General features: G+C 39.0%; 4 protein-coding genes across 4 annotated transcripts; 3 read left to right on the forward strand and 1 right to left on the reverse strand.

The window, feature by feature from the left end:
• The first annotated feature begins 114 nt into the window (after positions 1–114).
• Positions 115–4,368, forward strand: LOC115588106 (mast cell protease 4-like). The gene is made up of 5 exons (XM_030428483.1): positions 115–214; positions 370–517; positions 3,212–3,350; positions 3,502–3,762; positions 3,896–4,368. Exons 1-5 carry the CDS (start codon positions 163–165, stop codon positions 4,061–4,063), a joined length of 768 nt encoding a protein of 255 aa, XP_030284343.1. The 5' UTR covers positions 115–162; the 3' UTR covers positions 4,064–4,368.
• Positions 4,369–5,581: 1,213 nt separating this feature from the next.
• LOC115588104 (granzyme B-like) lies at positions 5,582–8,232 on the forward strand. The gene is made up of 5 exons (XM_030428481.1): positions 5,582–5,784; positions 5,939–6,095; positions 6,498–6,636; positions 6,958–7,218; positions 7,353–8,232. Exons 1-5 carry the CDS (start codon positions 5,601–5,603, stop codon positions 7,518–7,520), a joined length of 909 nt encoding a protein of 302 aa, XP_030284341.1. The 5' UTR covers positions 5,582–5,600; the 3' UTR covers positions 7,521–8,232.
• Positions 7,272–11,767, reverse strand: rabl3 (RAB, member of RAS oncogene family-like 3). The gene is made up of 8 exons (XM_030428482.1): positions 11,683–11,767; positions 10,939–11,030; positions 10,286–10,415; positions 10,085–10,199; positions 9,794–9,944; positions 8,781–8,852; positions 8,229–8,267; positions 7,272–8,081 (listed from the first exon to the last, which is right to left on the reverse strand). Exons 1-8 carry the CDS (start codon positions 11,726–11,728, stop codon positions 8,025–8,027), a joined length of 702 nt encoding a protein of 233 aa, XP_030284342.1. The 5' UTR covers positions 11,729–11,767; the 3' UTR covers positions 7,272–8,024.
• A 142-nt stretch (positions 11,768–11,909) lies between these two features.
• gtf2e1 (general transcription factor IIE, polypeptide 1, alpha) lies at positions 11,910–20,031 on the forward strand. The gene is made up of 6 exons (XM_030428480.1): positions 11,910–12,133; positions 12,694–12,989; positions 13,198–13,355; positions 17,179–17,374; positions 17,858–18,093; positions 18,900–20,031. The coding sequence occupies exons 2-6, from the start codon at positions 12,700–12,702 to the stop codon at positions 19,352–19,354; spliced, it is 1,335 nt and encodes a 444-aa protein (XP_030284340.1). The 5' UTR covers positions 11,910–12,133; positions 12,694–12,699; the 3' UTR covers positions 19,355–20,031.
• The last annotated feature ends 407 nt before the right edge of the window (positions 20,032–20,438 follow it).

The raw sequence follows: 20,438 nt of genomic DNA on the forward strand, positions 1-20,438 counted from the left end.
CGCTCATGCTGCGAGGTGTGATCTTATGTAAGGTTTGCAAGAACGATTTTGACACCAGCCCACGAAGTTTCCGTTGTGCGAGGTGGAAGGCTGACTACAAAAGGTGGTTGGGGGGAAGCGCTGCCAGCCAGACTGTCGAGCATTGACTTGTACCTGACGACCATGATCCACGCGTACTGCATAATACTCCTCCTTCAGCTGCTCTCCCCTACTGGTAAGATTGAAATGACAATAAACTGTAACTGAGTTTTAAACCTTTTTTTATGGCTACAGAATAGTTTGGAATAAAGTATCTTTATGTTAATTTGACTGTTTAGGATTTTGCATTTTGTGATCAGCGTTTTAATGTACCTTCTCTCATCATGTAAGGGGGTTCTGAGAGTGGCATCGTGAATGGTAAAGTCTCAAAGCCTCATTCCAGACCCTACATGGCATCACTCCAGTATGATGGACAACACTCATGTGGAGGGATTCTTATTCGGGAGGACTTTGTCCTGACTGCTGCACACTGCAAACAGTAAGTTAGAGAAGACCTTTTTTTGTCACAATCAGTTAAAATCCAAATGGGCACCACTTATTTTGCCAGTATTTAGTAAGATAATTACAGTGGTGGACAGTAACGGAGTAAATTTACTTGAGTACTGTACTTAAGTACATATCCAGAGGATTTGTACTTTACTTGAGTATTAGATTTCTTTGGTACTTATTACTCTTACTTGAATACATTTCCAAGACAAATATTTTTACTTTTACTCGAGTTAATTTCTAAGAAGGCTGAAAAGTACTGGTTACTTTCAGGTCTGCTCTTTTTTTTTTCTAAAACGTCTCTGAATCTACGTAAAAGTAGAAATACGTCATCCCTCCCCATAAGGATACCACCAAAGTAGCCACGCTCTCGACTGCGTTTGTCAACACAAAACCGCGACAATGGCTGCATCAGATGTAGTTTTTTGTAAAGCAGCAGGCATGTGATTTTTCCGGATTTTTCGACATGAAAATGCGACCCTCGTAAATCATGCAAATCCGCTTTTTTGGGGGGATGATGTTCATGGGGGATCATCATGAGGATGATCATCCCCAAAACCAATAGGTTTTAACAGACCAGGTGTTTATTTGGGACAGGCGTTTAATTCCCTCCTCACAAAAATCCGGGATGAAAATGTCACAAACTTCTCCAGCTTCTCGGTGAGTTCTCTGGCATCCTTCTGGGCAATAGTTGTCTTCTGCAAGTGAAGTTGTTGCTGCGGAGGAAACGATTCAGCCCACCAGCATCTCTGCTGTCACTCACGGTGGCGTACATTTGTTTCTCCGTCGCCCTGATCATTTTGCGGGACACTCTCTCCTGCCATGCTCATTTGCTGATAACTCATCCCCGCATGTTTATCTCAGGCTCCTCGCTGGTCTTCTTCCTCCCTCCAGCAGGCAGCCTGACCCTGTTGCCGTCCTCCTCGGACAGACGCTGAAGCTCCGTTTTATTTTTTCGCCAATCTCTCCCTCTCGGGGTCGACAGAGAAACATCTAGCAGCTGCTTCTCCCGAGTTTTCCTCTGCATATTTTAAGACAGAAAGTTTGCTGCACCGGAGCCATTGCGATCATCAGTGTGATGACTGACAGACAGCAGCACGATACGTAAAAAAGGCGAAGAAAAAATCGTACAGTGTCAGTGGTCACGTCTTCTTTCTTGATGTTTTTTTTTTTATTATTTTATAAATAAGACTCGGCATTAATTTGGAACCGGTGGTTATTTACGAAAATATACACCTCCACCCAGCGTTTAAAGGGGACCACATGATGTGTTTTATTATGTGTTTACAGCTGCTAATGTATGTAACACTGTTACTGTGATGACACATGACAGTTAAATATTGAATCTGTCTATAATAACCACATTCTGACATGTAACTGTGATTTTTGATAATCTAAGTACTAATAATAACAATCATGACAAAAAATTAACAAAGACTGCAGATCACGATAAGAATCTGCAACTGGCAGTGAGCTGCTTTCTTTTCTGTTAGCAGTGAAGTGATATACTCCATGACAGAACATTATAAAATATGATAAATATGATGTATAAAATAACATTTAATGGTAAAAAAAAGTACAGTTGCAGTAGACTTCTATTATAAATATGCAGCATATATATAGTTTATTATTATTATTATTATTATTATTATTATAAGCATTTTTATTACAACTATGTTTCTGCATATTCTTGACTTTGAATGGGAGCTGCTGTAAAGCATTTCTGTTTCTGATTCATATATTATGCAGTCAGTTGTCCAAATTTTAAGTTAAATTAAATGAACCAATATGTCACATTTACATGTCAGGGGGTACTTGTTATAGACCCCCCCGCTACTGGTCATATAATTTCCTGCTTTTTTATCTTTGTCCAATCACATCCCTGAGCAGTGATTCTCAGCCAGTGGTCTGGGGACAACATTGGTCTTTGAGGGGGTTCCAGTTCCCAACTTAGCTAAATGATAGAGAGTTAGTTGGACGGTGCAGGTTCATTTGGTTACAGTTGTTAACATCTGCATCTGCAACATCTGCTGTCCTCCTGTGATCTCATTCATTTTATTTGTTTTTATAGGTGTTTCTGCAGGCTTTATATAACATTGTGGTTCTAAAAGCAAGCACATCAGTGCAGGTGGTTTCAAAGAGTTAAAAGGTCCTTAAATTAATTTAGAAAAAATTATAGTAATTCATTGATGTGAAAAATAAGAAATTTACTCTTACTCTTACTTTTACTTAAAGTAAATTTAAAAGCATGTACTTTTGGATACTTAAGTACCTTTAAAAGCAAGTACTTTTTTGCTCTTACTCGAGTAACATGTCGACTGAGCTACTTTTACTTGTAACGGAGTAAATTTTGACCAGTAGTATTTGTACTCTTACTCAAGTACTGGGGTCGAGTACTCTGTCCATCTCTGGATAATTATTGTATTCCCATTGCTGGTTATTTGTCATTTGCATAATATTCCCGACATGCCTTTAATAGTTTTAATGTTATATAATTCATACATCATATCATAGTTTAGGGAAAAGAGATATTTTCATTTGTATTTCAAAGTCAGTGTAGCTACAAGCCTTATATTAGATAAACAATGTTTTCATTCCCTATACCAAAGATGTTAAGTGCTAAGAATAATTGACAGGTGCATGTTTTTACATTGCTCATTGTTCCATTTGTTCCCTTGTTTTTCAGGTCAGATACAATGACAGTGGTTCTTGGAGCACATAACATAAGCAAGAAAGAGAAAAGTCAACAACGGATCAACGTGACAAAGTACATTAAACATCCAAAATACAATGGAAAATATGACTATGACATCATGTTACTGAAGGTAAATAAAACTGTGTATAAATAAATCTAAAACCTCAATGTTCCTTTAAGAGGAAATAAACACACATTGAATCATCTGGCAGATACATTGTTGAAACAACAAAAGAAGCAAACTACTGTGATTTCCTGTCCTTCTCTGCTCTCTTTTACAGTTAAAAAAGAACGCCACGCTCAATAAGTTTGTGAAAACTATCGGACTACCGAAGAAAAAAGGGAAAATCCCAGCCAACATTAAATGTACCGTGGCAGGATGGGGCAGAACTGGACAGGACAAGCCCGCCTCGGATGTGCTGAAGGAGAACACGGAGAAGTTGCAATTCAACTCTGAGTGCAAATACATATGGCAACAATACTTTGATGACGATAGCATGATTTGCACCAAATTCACCAGAAAGGCGGGAGGGATATGTCAGGTAAACCTGAATCAAGTCCATGTACTATTATAAACAACAAAATACATCCATAGTGCTTTAAACATGGAGAAAACAGTTTTCCTTTATTCACGAAAAACAGCTCATCTCAATCTTTACGTTGTCCATTTCATAGGGTGATTCCGGCGGACCACTCATCTGCAACAGCATGCCTCAGGGTATAACAGCTTTCACCGCTGGAGATGATTGTAACAATCCCAAGTACCCCCATGTCTTCACTAAAGTCAATGCCTTTATCCCCTGGATTAAGGAAGTGCTGAAGGGAAATAGGAATGTTGCATGAGCCATTCGTTCAGAGGCCAAGAACACTTCCCTTTCTTCACTTACTTACTTAACATGGATAAGTAAAGCAAATATTTACAAACAATACATTTGCACCCTGTATTGTTTGTGCTTTGACTTAGCACTGGGTCAATGTTAACCCAATGTGTGTAGGAAGGTTAACATCAGATCTAAACTGAGCCTACTGAACGTCTTACATATAATAATAGCAGTTTTTATAGAATTAATTATTTTTTATTTTTCAAATAACAAATTGCTTGTAATTTAAAGAAAAATAAAAAATTCCAACAAGCATTTAAGAAGTAACATGTTACTTTCCAATGTATTTGTGCCTATCTCTTCTACTTATGAGCTATAAGAAGTTTTAAAATGTGAGTTAAGACTCAGTGGTAAGCAATAACAATAGTTAATGTCCTCAACTTCATATTAAAAAAGTCAGTTGGACTGTTTTTTGTGACCTGCCGTTGAACTGCCTGGTAACAGAGATAACTGCACAGACAATAGGGAGTTTAAATCTTAATTTATAGGATCACGATAAACTTTAACCAGATCTGAAGTATGTAGGCTGTGTGAGCTGGGCTGCTCATTTTCTGTCATATGTGTGTTTTGGCCACAAAATCCCTGTAGCTCTATCTAGTGGTCAGTAGACACAGTGGGCATATGGCATACAAGGCCGAGAGCTCCCTTGTAATGTCAAACTCAAGTCATGAGAATTCATAAAAATCACTTTTCTGAATGTTTAATCAGACATCATTCTTCCTCATTTCCTGAGTGTGAAGCCAAGTATATCACGATCCTCCCACTGGCATTTTCTGCAGTAAAAAGCTCACTTGAGGTTCAAAAAATTAAATGTTAAGAACTCATATGAATGTCTAAAACAGATTCTAATCTACCCCCAGGTATCACACCAAGGTCCAGGAATCCACAACGTCTCTACAGTTAGCTAAGCTTGTCAGGTTTAAGTTTAGGGCAGCAGAACGATTGTGCTTAATTCCACCCTCTCTTAATGCTAAATTTTAAAACTGTACTTGAACTCTCTGCTGCATTTGTTAGTCTGTCTATTGGAAATCCACGTAGAGTAATTTTAAAAAGGAAAAAACAATTTTAACACCTTTGCTCACATTGTGGTTAATGTGGCCTTTTCACACTGTTTCATTTTCCTTTAACCTGAGCTCTCTGTTTTGAGTAAATGTAGCCTATGACAACAAAAAGATATATTTTTGATTATCCAAAGTAAATATGGACCTTTTTGATACTTGACAAAAAAAAAATAGATTGCAAAAGAAGACATAACATGAATCCAAAACATAAAAAAATGTCATATATTTCTGATCAAAAATAGTTGATTTTAGCTATAACATGAAACTAAATTCCCACATGTAGAGGCACACAGGAACAGGACAGTGTATGATTAAAAGGAGTGCTTCACAATAACATTATTGGTGATTGCATGTGCCATCAACTCAAGTGACAAGTTGACAGTTTTGTATGGTTTTATAGGAGAGTCTCGCTCATGCTGCGAGGTGTGATCTTACGTCATGTTTGCAAGAATGATTTTGACACCATACCACGAAGTTTCCGTTGTGCGAGGTGGAAGGCTGACTACAAAAGGTGGTCGGGATGAAGCGCTGCAAGCCAGACTGTCGAGCATTGACTTGTACCTGACGACCATGATCCACGCGTACCGCATAATACTCCTCCTTCAGCTGCTCTCCCCTACTGGTAAGATGGAAATGACAATAAACTATAACTGAGTTTTAAACCTTTTGTATGGCTACAGAATGGTTGGGAATAAAGTATATTAATATTAATTTGACTGTTTAGGATTTTGCATTTTGTGATCGGCGTTTTAATGTACCTTCTCTCATCATGTAAGGGGCTTCTGAGAGTGGCATCGTGAATGGTAAAGTCTCAAAGCCTCATTCCAGACCCTACATGGCATCACTCCAGTATGATGGACAACACTCATGTGGAGGGATTCTTATTCGGGAGGACTTTGTCCTGACTGCTGCACACTGCGAAGATTCCAACCAGTGAGTTCAAGAAGAATTATTTATTTATTTATTTTTTTGGTCACAATCAGTTAAAAATCCTAATGGGCAACACTTATTAAGTCACTGTTTAGTAAGATAATTATTGTATTCCCATCACTGATTATTTTTAATTTGCATAATATTCCCTACATGCTTTTAATAGTTTAATGTTGTATCATTCATACAGCATATTTTAGTTTAGGAAAAAGAGATTTTTTTTCATTTGTAATTCAAAGTCAGTGTTGCTATATTAGACTTAAATTAGATCATTAATGTTTTCAGTCCCTTCCAAATGTTAAATGCTAAGAATAACTGAAAGGTACATGTACATGATACATGTACATGTACATGACATGTACATTTTACATTGCTCATTGTTCCATTCGTTCCCTTTTTTTTCAGGCCAGTAACAATGACAGTGGTTCTTGGAGCACATAACATAATCAAGAAAGAGAAAAGTCAACAACGGATCAAAGTGGCAAAGTACATTAAACATCCAAAATTTAATGGAAACTATGATTATGACATCATGTTACTGAAGGTAAATAAAACTGTGTAGAAGTTAATCTAAACTATAAAGTGTTAAATACATTTCTGAGTAAAGTAGTTTGTATAATGTAGTTGATGTTATTATCTCGGTTTCAGTTTCTCGTGTGTCTTTTGTAGAGTTAAAGCTGCACAAAGTGATTTAACACATTTGCAGAGGAGCTGGTGAGGATGTGGGGTCAACGTGCTTCAGCTAAAACCTCAATGTTCCTTTAAGAGGAAATAAACACACATTGAATTATCCGACAGATACATTGTTGAAAACAAAAGAAGCAAACTACTGTGATTTCCACTCCTTCTCTGCTCTCTTTTACAGTTAGAAAAGAAAGCCACCCTCAATAAGTTTGTGAAAACTATCGGACTACCGAAGAAAAAAGGGAAAATCCCAGCCAACATTAAATGTACCGTGGCAGGATGGGGCAGAACTGGACAGGACAAGCCCGCCTCGGATGTGCTGAAGGAGAACACGGAGAAGTTGCAATTAAACTCTAAGTGCGAAAAGAAATGGCAAACAGTCTTTGATGACGATAGCATGATTTGCACCACTTTCACCAGAGAGGCAGGAGGGATATGCCAGGTAAACCTGAATCAAGTACACGTACTATTATAAACAACAAAATACATCAATAGTGCTTTAAATATGGAGAAAACGGTTTTCCTTTATTCATGAAAAAACAGCTGATCTGAATCTTTATGTTGCCTATTTTGTAGGGTGATTCCGGCGGACCACTCATCTGCAACACCAAGCCTCAGGGTATAACAGCTTTCACCGATAAAAATGATTGTAACAATCCCGAGTGGCCCCATGTCTTCACTAAAGTCAATGCCTTTATCCCCTGGATTAAGAAAGTGCTGAAGGAAAATAGGAATGTTGCATGAGCCACTCGTTCAGAGGCCAAGAATACTTCCCTTTCTGCACTTACTTACTTAACATGGATTAGTAAAGCAAATATTTAGAGAGAATTAATGGTCTTAGTTTTGAAAAATAATTCATTAAGCTGGATTTTGTGAATGTTCTGCACGTGGACAGGAAAGCACAAATGATTGTATCGGGGGAATTCAATACTTTAAATTTACAACATTTCTTTCCACATTATCTCGCTAAAGCTCTTCATTTCTAAAATTCCTGTGCAGCTATGTACATATTCGCCCGTATAATGCTACAATTCAGTGTTTTGCAGTACAAGTTCAAGTCTTCATATAATTACAGGTGAAATAACGGCTTTGATTTAAGAAGAAATGGCAGTGAAAAAAAAAAAGAAATGAAAAGCAGTAGGCAGAGGAGCGGTGGAGCAGGTATAGAAAGTCTGATAGTGAGTGTGATGGTTTACTCGTAGTGTACAAGCCCCAAAAGCATTACACTCAAACCACAGACCACTGCTGTCAGTCATAGTGCAAACTTTTGAAGTTGAAGCGTTTTCTGTCTGTGAAGCCCGTCATCTGCAGAGAAGGTCAAAGAAATGTGCTATTTTAAACAGTTGACCTTTAAAAACTCTTTTTATCAAAAATAATTATGATGTTGTCTTTGCTGATGTTGTTTGTTGTTGTACGACTGAAATAAAGACTAGAAATGCAAAACCGGCTCACCTGACTTGGATCTCTTGTGAAATATCTTTTCTCTATTACCTGTTGTTAGGGGAGAGGTTGAGATTGTGAGGTTAAAGTCTTCTTAAATACAAAAACACACATGTGTAAATTGAAAGAGGGAACTTTGTACTAAAAAAAAGACTAGTTAACAGGTTAAGAATTGTCTTACATTTATCAAAAAATCAAAATCAAAATAAGCCTCCCTGTTAAAGTCCAAGTTGCCATTTTGGACTGTCATATACTATCATATTCACACTGAAACTCAATTTGCCAACAAAGCATTGTTTCCTCTACATAACACTATGATTTCCACACTGCATATATACTAAACGGTCGTACATTAAATAATAAACGTTAATGTCAGCAAACATCTCACAGATTCGAGAAGGCTGAATACATTTGTCCACGTGGTAAACGTGATGGTTTACGCTCCCCTCATTAAATTCCCACCTGAGAGAGTCTACGTGTATAAATCTCCCTCTTGGTCAAAACAATCTCGAAAGAAACAGAAAATAAACTGTTGGTGACGTGACAGAACTCTGGGTTTCTCACCTTGTCAAAGAACCTGCTAAGTTTCACTGCATTTGAGGTGCCTGCAGCGAGGTATCTGGGGTTGGTGCAGTCCTGGGAAAACACAATAGCACTTCAGCCACAAACCTCAGAGAGATGTCAGTTCTTCTGTCTCAGGGGGAAACTTGACTCATTATATGGTGAGTGTGATTAGAGCTTCTTTTCAGATTGTTCTGATCACATTTGGGGGGTTTTTGTAGAAAAAATGACAAAAATAAGAAATCTGTCTCCCATGATGTCTTCTTTAATATTACCACTAGATAGCAAAGGCAGACATTTTCATACCATACACACAGTGACTACAGTGTGACTAGAAATCTATTTGTTTCTCCCGAATAGGTTTTTCCTATTAAAAAAAAAACAGTTTATAGCACATAAGGCTGCCGTGGCTCTATTCAATCGATTTAAAAATATGTATATTTCTATTTCAGAGAATTAGAGAGCTCTTTTTCTACACTAAATGGGTGGGATAAGAGGTAATACCATATTTGCCAGTCTCCTACATACACATTTAATATTGACGTTTACTTCCCATTTCACTAATCCATGATTATCCTGTTTTCCATTCATCACTATATCTTTGAAGCATTTGTAACATTTCATCAGGTCGGTTTTATGTTTGGATAAGTTACTGGAGGATCTACAGGGTTGCTTGGTTTAGTGAGAATGAAGTAAAAGTCTCCCTCAACATTCTCATATTGCTCAGAAATTTAGCAACCGAGATAAAAATAGTCACTCTTCACTTTCGTCTTTCACATCATTATTTTCCGACACCGTTCTCTCTCTTTCATGCACCAGATGTCAAATACCCCTCGAGCACTTGCAGCCTTATTTGTCTTATTATAGTTGAACAATGTTTTTATGGAACACTTCTGTAACATAGAGCTCTGTTAGGCTGGACCAAAACATCTTAATGACGCCAGCGATGATGCAGATTTAATTGCTGAAAGTGGCTTGAGGTCAGAGCAAGTAGGAATAAATAAATGTTGGCTCACGAGATTGATCTCCTCTGCGTTGAAGTCTTCAGACAGGAAGGCCGTCCGAGTGAGAACCTCACTGCGTTTGTTCTCTGGGATCTGGTCAAACTTTGTGCCAATCAGCAGCAAAGGCACCGGGTTCTCAGCAAACTGCTCTCTATCGTAGTCCCTGCAGAGAGAAAAGGATATCAGAATCCAATATATTCAGTCACAAATTAAGATATTTACACAAATGTGTCAATGCAGATAAATTTGAGCGTAAACACTGAATAAATATATAAATATCTACCAATACCCACGTCTACATACCCATTTGAGACTATAACTCCTGTTGGAGAAGAATCCTTGTTTAAAGCTTCTAGTGACCAGCGGTAGAGATTCTGAGAGGATTTCTTATTTGTCAAATCGTGAACCAACATAATTCCTGGAGAAAGAAAAAAAAAAAAAAGAAGTCAATACTTGCAATCATTGTTCATGTTCGTTTATATAATAACATAGAATCAACTTCACCATTAACTGAATTGTAGAAGACAGCTCTGGTGCTTTTAACACTGCTGGCACTGCCAATCGATCCTCCGACATCCCAGAGTTCAATGTAGTAGGTTTTCTCGTCCGGGGTTCCCTCCTTGTAGTCTTGGACCTGTGGGTGAATAACGATTCAATTATTTTAATCCTAAAAATCCATATCAAGCAAGTGTTGTTCTCTTTATCTAACACGCCAAAAAAAAAATTATGATATCATGTTATATGTTACAATTGTATTGATCCTCAGGGAGAAATACACAAACCACTCAGAAGTAAATAATGCGTTAAAATGTACATGTTTATGCATCAACAATTATAATCTAGATATTTCATATAGATTATTATGAAATGGGTCCTTCTGCATCAAGAATACCTTTTCTTTTGGGAAGTATATTTTGATGCAATCACCTTTGTACTTTAGCTAGAGAAAAGTTATGAATGCATTACTTTTATATTACTAGTATTCTGACACTGTGAAATTGCTATTTTTACATTTATCTTAGTAAAAGATCTGAATACATATTTTTACTCCACTGAATCGTACAATATTTCAGTATTTAGCTCCTAAAAAAAAGCAATAAGAAGTGTTTATATAAGGTATCTGAAGCTGATCTCATTGAAGGGTTTGATCTGCTTACCCGGACGTCCACAGAGCAACCAACAGTCCAAGATGGATTTCCTAACACCTGATTCTGACATAGCAGATGGACCAAGGAGGACTTACCCACCCCTGCAAAAAACAAGAGATAAGTGGGTGGACGACTGAAAGATCTGATGTTGATCAATATGAATTAAAAGGACACACATTTTGGCTTCAGTCCCTTTCAGTATTTATATGGGACTAGCTCTATGAATCGGTTACAAGCAGTGAAGACGTGGATCACTTTTATATGACAACAAACCTTCATTGAAAAAACGAGTCAGTTTAAAATACCCTTCGGTTCCATCAAAACATATACCATATACAGCATCAGTAAATATCTCTTCCGGGCGTTTGGGCGTCACTTTTTTATTCGGCACATATGTTTCTTTAAAATGTCAACGTTTGGTGTCGATTCGTCTTAAACTTAACAGTCTCCTTGCACGCAAATGCAGTACCTGGGTCAGCAGCGACCACAGTGAAAAAATAATGCGTTTAAATCAAGAATTACTTGCCGGCCCTTAACCCAAATTCAACAGCAGACACGACCATTATGTTGCGTCAGGTATGCAGCTAAGTGTATTGGCCCACAACAACAGACTTTGTCATGAGTCTGAAGTCCCTAAATTGAAGATTAAAAGGGTTGAAACACGGAGGACATTTGCCGAGAATAAACATGTGCCTTTACAAATAAGCATACACATATAAATAAAAGTCTGAATTGAGAAAAATGGTAACTTACCAGAATCTCCTAAAACTAATACTTTTACCCTGTCAAGAGAAGCCATTTTTTTAGTGACAGCGGCGACCCGGAAGAAAATAGTGAAAACCCCGCCTGCGTATCTATTGGTCGAAGCTGATTGGTTACAAAGCGACAGCGAGGAAGCGAAGCCATTCGTCGACATCTACATCAATCAACATTCCTTGGTTTTTATTGGTTGGTGAGAGCAGCTTTCATAGCCCGGCCATTGGAAGTGAAGAAAACCTTTGTTGCAGTTTTTGGTTTTGTTTCCGGGGTTGTCTTTTCAGCATAAGTCAGGAAGCATGCTAAGCTAACCCAACAGTTTAAGGACTGAGAAGATCAAATGTTTCAGGCGAATTATAGATGTCTTTATTAAAGGCAAAGACAGCGTAATCTGACATGGCTTAAGGAAGCGGTGACTTTAGCGGAAGAGAACGATAAAGAGTGTCAGGTAATGTTGGCATTAAGTGGCTAACGGTTTTCTACAAACTAGCTAGCTAACTTCATGCTTGCTTAGTTAGCGTTGGGTAACATTGGGAAACTATACGTAAACCTAACGAGTAACCTGTAAAGCAGTTTGTATGTTATTTATCAATTATAATATCCTCACCAGTCGACACAGCCAACATGCTACATCAATCTCCTTTGTCTACTTTTGTTGAGGTTAGCTAATGGTAAGCTAAGTTGTGTTGCTACTATCCAACAGCCAGTCTGACAGTGTAGTCAAATCTGGCAACCCTGAGTGTATAGCACAAAACACCAGGACCTGTTGATATAAATTTAAAGGCAGAGATATATACGCTTTAAAGAAACTCTTAAAGGAAAGCATAAAGTAAGATCAGGTACTGACTAGATCCCTTGTTTTCATGCTACCTCTGAATTTAACCTGATCTGCCTTACAAGCTTTGTTTGATTGATTTGCCTACCTACTGATTTATGTATCATGGTGTGTCTGAGGTCCCTGCCTGCTGTCTCAGATCTTTACACAAGAGGTCTCATCTCTCTATATAGGTGAAGATGATAGAACCAGAGCTTCTGACCGAGGTCCCTGCTTCACTCAAGCGGCTAGCCAAGCAGGTCGTAAGGGGTTTCTATGGAGTGGAACATGCCTTGGCCCTCGATGTGCTGATCCGCAACCCATGTGTGCGTGAGGAGGATATGCTGGAGCTGCTGAAGTTTGACCGCAAACAGCTGCGCTCAGTACTCAACACCCTGAAGGCAGACAAGTTTGTCAAGTGCCGCATGAGAGTGGAGACGGCTCCTGATGGCAAGACAACGCGGCACAACTACTACTTTATCAACTACAGGTGGGTTGGACACAGTCACACACAATGACTTCCCCTCAGTTCCAGGTAGAGTTTTGATTTAAGTACTACAACACTAGAGTCTAACAATAAATTACATATAAGGGAATAGCTACCAGGTGGTCTTCACTTTACAGCAAAACTTCATTTTTCTGTTGTCCACAGTAAAAGAGATTTCTCCTCTCATGTCAATAACAACAACTTTTTTTAGGGTACTGGTCAATGTGGTCAAGTATAAATTGGATCACATGCGCCGGCGCATTGAGACAGATGAGCGAGACTCCACCAACCGTGCCTCATTCAGGTGCCCCTGCTGCTTCTCCACCTTCACTGACCTAGAAGCCAACCAGCTGTTTGACCCCATGACAGGTAAAGATCTAAAAATGATCTCAGTTGGTGGTTTTGACGCTGTGCTGATGCAGTCAAATGATCGCAGTTCTGTTGTGCAGTTGTCTGAAATGTAAAGTTAAAGAGCGTTGAAATGTCATGTCAATATCTGTCAACTGTTGGTGGGGATATGCACATTTATAGGGAAGGTAAGGCTGAATAACCATTGCATCAGGGTAAGCTGACAATGAACATTACATTTAGTCACCAAATGCTTAAGTTTTAATCATTCACAAATTGAGTAGATGGTTATATGCAGCATACATGTTGACATAAAAAATGTGGTTTAAAATGTAGTTTTAAAGGCCTGAAGAAATGAATAATAGTAAACTACTGTCGATACGAAAACCAATACAGCAATATTTAAGGAAGATGTAATCCTCCAAACAGCATCTATATGTATCCAGTTTTCTCTTAATTGAAAAAACAGATTTCCGGATTAATAAATGCTGAAATATATTGATAATTTTATGGGTTCTGGGTATAAGACTATGGCATAAATGTAATTTTCTGTCAGTCATCTACTGCAGAATAATACTGTAGTTTACTTGGTATAATCCTGACCTTTAGGAGAGCCTTTTATCTGAACTGTTTTCATTCATAAACTGCATTTATTCTGGAGTACTTTTAAAAAGAAGTCACCATTCACACATCGTCTGCCACCTGAAGGTTGATTACATGTCAGTAATGCAAGGAGGATGTGCCACACAAGCCTTGAAAAAAAAGATCTCTATTCCCTTACCAATAAACCTCTAAAAATTCATTATTTCATTATTTAAATATTACCTTGGCACCAGGCAGTGTTTTGCTATTTTCTGCTTAAAGGTTTCAAGTCTGTTTTACCTCTGATCTGGCCCACAGTCACTGATTACACCCAATAGCCACATCATTTGATCCTGAAGTACTTGACTGCTGCATGAATGAAAAGTTAAACCACTGGAGGGCAGCAGAGACAGGATTTTAAATTTAGATCTCTTTCCTTTTCATTGGGTGAATCATTTTTGTAAATAGTCAATTTGACTGGATTGAATGTATGTCTGTAGTGTATTTTGCAGTTGGGCTCATCACATATTTTTTCCGGTATGATCCTGGCAGACTGACCAGCAGGAGCTGATTGAAATCCTTTATCTTTTCTTTCTTTCTTCTTTTTCTGTCTTTATACCAAGCTAATGTCAACTGACTAAATCACCGCTTAACATGCAGAGAAACATGATATTAAAAACTTTATTGAATACACTGAACCCTGTATACAACATCTTTGAAAATATAGTGTATTACAACCGGTCTGCTAAAAGCCTTGTCTTTTGATAAATGTAAAGATTTGTTCTGTTTTAGTGTGAAATACAGAGTATAAAACCTGATAGAATGTAGCTATTTGGCACTGTGTCCCAGCTGTGTAATGCAGAAAATCCTAAAAATGCCATTACAGTACACTGAGGAGACCCATCACTGCAGAAAATTAGATCAACGTTTAGACTGTGAAGAAAAGCTGCATATTGCGCACAAATGCTGGTTTAAAGTAGAAGAAAGATATGCGTAAGTCTTACTTGATATTCGAAATGAAAAAAGGAAAATGGGCATATCCCTATTTTACATTAAAAGCCCTTAATTCCACATAAATCTAATGTAAGGAAAGAAAATGCACAATACCTCCATAATGGATAAAAACATTTCATAGCCAGTGTAAGTTACAGCTTCCAGGAACCATTTTGAAAACATCGGCATCTTCCCCCCTTGATGCATCTATAATCATCTTGCCAAATCCCCTGCACTTGTCTCTTGTTTCAACATATGTCAACTGTTATCAAATGTTGCTGCGGAGGCAGTAATCCTGCACCCTGACAGGGGCTGACAAAAGGAATACCTGGAGCTCACATAGTGGTAGTCTGATGGACTGGTTGCTTCTTCAGGGCCAGCAACACTCAGTTTTACCACACTGAGATGGGAAACGACATTACTGGTCTTCCAGCTAATTCTGACCCACAAAGTAGAGCCGGAAACCCTCCAGCTCAGGAATATTCACACTTTGCTATGTGACTTTAAGCTCCTCTTTTTGCAGGATTTGCATGTTTTTCCTCATTCTACCTGACATGTAGTTCCACCCAGCTTTCGGCTTTTTTTTTTTTTATTTGTGCACAAAACATGACTTAAACCATCTGTGACAGTTGGCGCTCTCTCGAAGGATCTTTTAAACTTGTGGGAATGCAAATATCTAAGGGGCGACCCAACTTAAGTTTGCGATATAGAGCAGCAGTGTGAGCATGTTCTTTGCCTCGACCCCGCATAGCATGACTCCCTCCCAACACCACCACCCGATCTATGTCGTTCACTGGTATTATAAACAATCTCTCTGGTATCCGAATGCTTTGAATTTGCTTTAAATATATATATATATATATATATATATATATCAATGTATCAGAATATGTTTGTATTATTTCTATTATTATTATCATTATTATCATTATTACTAGTATTATTATTATCATTATTATCATCATTATTATTATTATTATTATTATTATTATTATTATTATTATTATTATTATTATTGTTTCCAGCAAGTTGCTTTATCTCCAAATAATGGAAAGGGCCTTGCAGCGATAATGGGTTTCATTCCATCACACATGTACAATAGCAACATACGAACGACTTCACATCTCCTTCTGACGCTCTCTCCTTCTTGGCCTCTCCACACACACACACACACACACACTCATTCCTTTTTTTTCTCCCTCTCTCTTGCACACACAGACACAAGGCAGACATGGGGTCTGTGTAATGCTGGAACAGTTCCCATTATTGAAACTGAATTCAGCCAGAGAAGCAGATGGCCTTACATGCCCTTTTCTTACTGCAAGGAAGCAAGTGCAGTGCAAACTAGGTCCCGTGGTCTAGCCTGAGGGTCTGCAGTTTTCCTCGCTTGCATCTCAACATCCATTCAGTTTTATTTCACAAAAGGAAACATGAGATAATACTGAACAGGGCAAGTACACCAAATGAAATATGACGTCAACAAGAAGGTGCAGTTACTCCAAAAAGCACAAACATGTGTTTTCATGCCCCCGCATATGACAAATGTAAACTAAATAAAGTTAAGTCCGTGTCATTGTTTTGTCTGGCTGGGATTCTAGGAATAACTGAAACGTGCAAGGTCATTAATCTGTCGGCTACTTTTTGTCATCTTGCTACCAGACACTTAGCGTATGCTGCACGTCACAGACCTGTCAGTCACTCTCCTTCTGAAAATAGAAACTTCAGAACTTGCTACTTCCAAAATGAGGCTTGATTAATCAAAGCTTGTCATGTGTTGTTGGGGATGTGTCACCTACTGACATCTTGTAAATGTACAGGGATTTGACAGTCTTTACACTTTTATCTTAAAGTATATTCCTAATGTTAGTCTATAAATGACCTACATCGCCGTTGTTGGATTGGGTACAAGTAAGATTCTTAGTTGGATGTAAAATTGAGAATGGGACATATTCACAGTGTCAGTCGTTGGATGTGCGTAGTCTACATAAAAGTCCCAAATCGCACTTAATGGTAAAGAGGGTTTACTTGGGCACACTTTGTAGTTCCATAATATGCATTTTCATACTGTATATGATATACAGTTCTTCTGAAAATGTATATACACTGTTAGGAATAATAAATATATAAGGGATGTACATTTATGTCTTGGGTCTTTGTTGGCAACCTGAATAGAAAAACAAGCACAAGCATTGGGGAATACCACTATTCTCACACCTGCAAGTGTCTTTTGCAAAGTTCTCCATCTTACTTGATTGTGCTTAACCCACAGGTTCATTTCGCTGCACCTTCTGTCAGACGGAGGTAGAAGAGGATGAGTCCGTCTGTCCCGATGCCAGGACACTGGTGGCACGCTTCAACGAGCAGATCGAACCCATCTATGCGCTGCTACGTGAGACCGAAGATGTGAACTTGTCCCATGACTTGCTGGAGCCTGAGCCCTCTGAGATCCCCGCCCTCAAACAGAGGTCAGTTTCTGACTCTGGATTGCTGCAGGGATGATATATATATTTTTTATTTTACCCCAGTTGTCAACTGTAAATGAAAAACATCCATTTTGCTTAACTAACATTTTGGTTATTCAGTTGCTTAAACCACAGAAAGTAGAAGCTAAATTAATTAATGATGAAGAAAGTGCAAAAACAGCCAAACTCCAGCTAATCCATCTGAATTTTCTTGGGTATTGTGAGTTCAATGGCAGTTATTATGAAATAACTGTGATAGTGTGAAATAATCCGCCTAAAAAGACATAAAGTGAAAGCACAATAACAGTTATGGGATTTCAACACCGTTAACAGCAAGCATATCCGCAGCGATTTTGGCTCTGTTTGTACCACAGTGGAATTAGCTTGACTTCATTACACACTCTCAATTTTTCCGTGTTTACACATGTACCAATCCAACTGTTGAAGGTCATTGTTTAAAGTGCATTTTCTGAATCCGTCCTCCAGCCGCGAACGTGCTGCAGCAGCCGGAGCAAACGCTGGCGGCCCACACCGTGAAGCTTGGTCCAACAAAGGCTCCTCCTACGCTGACCTGTACACTCAGAATGTGGTCATCAGCATGGAGGAGCACGAAGAACAGCTGAAGGCGGCCAACGAGGGCAAGGCACCCAAGGAGAGGCCTGTGTGGTTGACCCAGAGCACCGTGCAGGGTGCTTACAACGACGTGGACGCCCTCAAGAACCGTAAGTGAAGTTTTCTGGGAAAACAGCCGGTCAATATGTCGCTTTCACACTAATGTTATATGTTTATTTCTCCCAAAAAATCTAATGTTGTCCTTACTATAACAATGACTTGTTCTTAAAGAGACACTGGTATTGTTGAACCCAAAGAAGTACCACATTTGTGTTGATTTCAGTGACATTAACGTGACATTAACAACACAATTAACTGTTCGTGGTAAAGCTTGCCCAACGCACTTGGTTTTCCAGAAAACAGTCGAGCACAATCCTGACCCACACCTTTGACTGCTCTTCTGTCACCATCTCTTTGTAGTCAATACAGACTGTTACAGGTCAACCCAGGTTATCTCCCTCTGTCAGAGCGGATCTTATTCTGACATTGTTTCCCCACTCAAGGGCATGCAGCAATCAGGCCTGGCCAGACTCCCATTGAACCATAATTGCTTAATTGAAATAATCAGTGGTTTGATAAGCGCATGACTGAGCAAGGATTGCTCATTAATAAAATCCAGTCCTGTAGAAATTGCATGAATTATGCCTTCCAAACATCCTGTCTCATAGGTGTGTCTGCATCTGTCTGGAATGATGCTGGGGCCTGGAAACAGACGATGTACACCAGTTGATGGGGTTTAAATAAAGTTTCTGTTTAGATTCTGACCTTAAATAAAGCAATGCTTGATGACCCCATGAGGGAGAACCAACAGGTTGAAAGCACAATTTAAAAACGTTTTTAAAATGTTTAAAACGGCCTCAAGAAGAAATTATTTAATTAGTACACATTCTTCATATTTTTGATTTTGTTTCCACAGATGGAGATGTTGGACCCGGAGCCCAGGATGGAGCAGCTGGTCTTGGAATCGGCCAGTCAGACGAAAATGAGGAAGTGATGCGCGCCCTGCTCATCCACGAGAAGAGAGCCGTTGCGAGCGGAGGTGCGAGTGGCGCGAGCGCTGCCACCAGAGGCCTCACTTCCACCACGGCTAATGCCAGCGACTCCGACAGCGACACCAGCGAATCAGATGAAGACTCTCCGTCAAATCCTCCGCCTGCCGCCGCTGCTCAGCATCGGGCAGTCGAGGACGAGGAAGACGACGACGATGAGTTTGAGGAGGTTGGGGATGAGCCGATGGTGATGGTGGGAGGACGGCCGTGCTCGTACCGAGAGGTCAGCCAGAGGCCGGAGCTGGTGGAACAGATGTCTGCACAGGAGAAGGAGGCTTACATTGAAATGGGACAAAACCTCTTCCAGGACATGTACTTCTAAATACACACACAGTTTATATTTGCATACAAAACAGGATGAAACACTTTGATGGTTCCTGAACGTATACTTCTGCTGTGTCATACCGTCAATAAGTGATATCAGGAAATATTTTTGGACGTCTTTGCTGCTCAAGAAGTATTTACAACCCGCTTCATGCTCCTGAATTATAAAAACAAAGAGGACATGCTTTGACAGTGTTGAGAAAGTGATCACACCTCGAGTATTCTGTCCTCAGTATTTAATATTCTCAGTCAACAACCCAGAAGGGAGCTTGCCAGCTGCAGTTTGCCAGCGTGTTTTGTGCTAGTTGTGTTGTCTTCTTTTCATTCCAGCTCTAAGTTTAACAAGCTGTCTTACGCCTGTGACATTTTGCTCTATATTTCAGTTCCTCCGACTCATGTGTATTACTACATTGGTTATGTTTTGGGCTGTTAGCTCTGCCAAAGGACCTCTGAGTGCATAGCAGTACCGTGGCTGAACGTAAGCAGTGTGATACTGTAGTCTGATGCTGCTACAAGGTGTGAGGATGAGTATTTTTGTTTTTGTGGTTCATCAAGTTCATCTCGAGCAAGAGGAACGAATAAGATGAGGACAAAATGATGTACAGTAAAGCATTTGTTATCCTAAACCATCTGTAATAAAACAAAACTGCAGTACAGTATTTGTATAACAACGTGTATATGGAGTGAGTGTTTGAACAAGAATTTGCAAGCAGTTCATGATATAAAAGTTGTTATATTTGTGGACAAGGATTATAACCTGAGACTATTTACAGGTGACCTTCAACATACCAAACCGTACACATACATTAGATCTGTTATCAGCTGTTCGTTAGGAAGGCAGAGACACAGTTAAATCATCTTGTGGAAACGAGGGCTGTGCATAATTTTCAGTTCATTTGAAACAAAAATTATAATCACCTCATTAAAACGCGTTTCTCTTTAGTCTGCTTTTTTAATCTCTACGTAGTGTTACTGTTATCTGCTAACGTGTGCAGGAGGCCAACGGTCAAACCACATTTATCCCTCTAATGCACAAGTTAGGCTAATATTATGCTCTCATTACAGTCCAGCACCAAATCCAC

Source organism: Sparus aurata, chromosome 9 (genome assembly GCF_900880675.1).
Source record: "Sparus aurata chromosome 9, fSpaAur1.1, whole genome shotgun sequence".
NCBI lineage: Eukaryota > Metazoa > Chordata > Actinopteri > Spariformes > Sparidae > Sparus > Sparus aurata.

Excerpts from the sequence above, each read along its gene's own strand:
- LOC115588106 (XM_030428483.1), top strand. The coding sequence starts at position 163 with ATGATCCACGCGTACTGCATAATACTCCTCCTTCAGCTGCTCTCCCCT. Across the intron at positions 518-3,211 it reads ACTGCTGCACACTGCAAACA|GTCAGATACAATGACAGTGG; the intron begins GTAAGTTAGAGA and ends CTTGTTTTTCAG. Across the intron at positions 3,351-3,501 it reads ATGACATCATGTTACTGAAG|TTAAAAAAGAACGCCACGCT; the intron begins GTAAATAAAACT and ends TCTCTTTTACAG.
- LOC115588104 (XM_030428481.1), top strand. The coding sequence starts at position 5,601 with ATGTTTGCAAGAATGATTTTGACACCATACCACGAAGTTTCCGTTGTG. Across the intron at positions 5,785-5,938 it reads TCAGCTGCTCTCCCCTACTG|GGGCTTCTGAGAGTGGCATC; the intron begins GTAAGATGGAAA and ends TCATCATGTAAG. Across the intron at positions 6,637-6,957 it reads ATGACATCATGTTACTGAAG|TTAGAAAAGAAAGCCACCCT; the intron begins GTAAATAAAACT and ends TCTCTTTTACAG.
- rabl3 (XM_030428482.1), bottom strand. The coding sequence starts at position 11,728 with ATGGCTTCTCTTGACAGGGTAAAAGTATTAGTTTTAGGAGATTCTG. Across the intron at positions 10,200-10,285 it reads CTTCTACAATTCAGTTAATG|GAATTATGTTGGTTCACGAT; the intron begins GTGAAGTTGATT and ends TTCTTTCTCCAG. Across the intron at positions 8,082-8,228 it reads TCACAAGAGATCCAAGTCAG|ATGACGGGCTTCACAGACAG; the intron begins GTGAGCCGGTTT and ends CCTTCTCTGCAG.
- gtf2e1 (XM_030428480.1), top strand. The coding sequence starts at position 12,700 with ATGATAGAACCAGAGCTTCTGACCGAGGTCCCTGCTTCACTCAAGCGG. Across the intron at positions 12,990-13,197 it reads TACTACTTTATCAACTACAG|GGTACTGGTCAATGTGGTCA; the intron begins GTGGGTTGGACA and ends AACTTTTTTTAG. Across the intron at positions 17,375-17,857 it reads ATCCCCGCCCTCAAACAGAG|CCGCGAACGTGCTGCAGCAG; the intron begins GTCAGTTTCTGA and ends TCCGTCCTCCAG.